The 384-nt window shown below is 50.8% G+C and overlaps 1 protein-coding gene across 3 annotated transcripts in view; it reads left to right on the top strand.

The window, feature by feature from the left end:
- Nucleotides 1-384, top strand: part of LOC119593515 (ABC transporter G family member 21-like) — a 27760-nt gene that overhangs the window by 21953 nt on the left and 5423 nt on the right. For all 3 annotated transcript variants that reach the window (XM_037942477.1, XM_037942475.1, XM_037942476.1), the window contains one exon: nt 99-241. In XM_037942477.1, coding sequence (XP_037798405.1) covers nt 99-241 — 143 coding nt within the window. The remainder of the gene's footprint in view (nt 1-98; nt 242-384) is intronic.

Raw genomic sequence — 384 nt, 5'->3', positions numbered from 1 at the left:
GAAAGCAGGCAGAATACCGGTTTTCGCTCCGAAAATATCTGACTTTTAAAAATCTTTCTCTTACATCCTTCAGTAACAAGATTCCTTTCTCTTTCCAGTATATCGGCGGGCATGCCCCGACGGCGCCCTCTGCAGGTGGAGTTCAACGATGTGAGCCTCACCATAGGCGAGACGCCCATCCTCAGCCGGCTGACGGGGAGCTGTAGGCCGGGTGAGGTCCTGGCCATTATGGGGCCCTCAGGTACGTAAAAGCGAGGCGAGACAGTACCTTTTAATAAAGGCGTTGTTTTGCTGTGTTCGTGTGTAGTTTGTCTGGTTGCTATGTAATTATCGTGAACGTACAGCTGTTCGGTGGTACCGCATGATGGCAAGAGATATCTCCCT

This window comes from Penaeus monodon, chromosome 32 (assembly GCF_015228065.2).
Source record: "Penaeus monodon isolate SGIC_2016 chromosome 32, NSTDA_Pmon_1, whole genome shotgun sequence".
Taxonomy (NCBI): domain Eukaryota; kingdom Metazoa; phylum Arthropoda; class Malacostraca; order Decapoda; family Penaeidae; genus Penaeus; species Penaeus monodon.
This window is presented reverse-complemented; position numbering and strand designations above follow the sequence as displayed.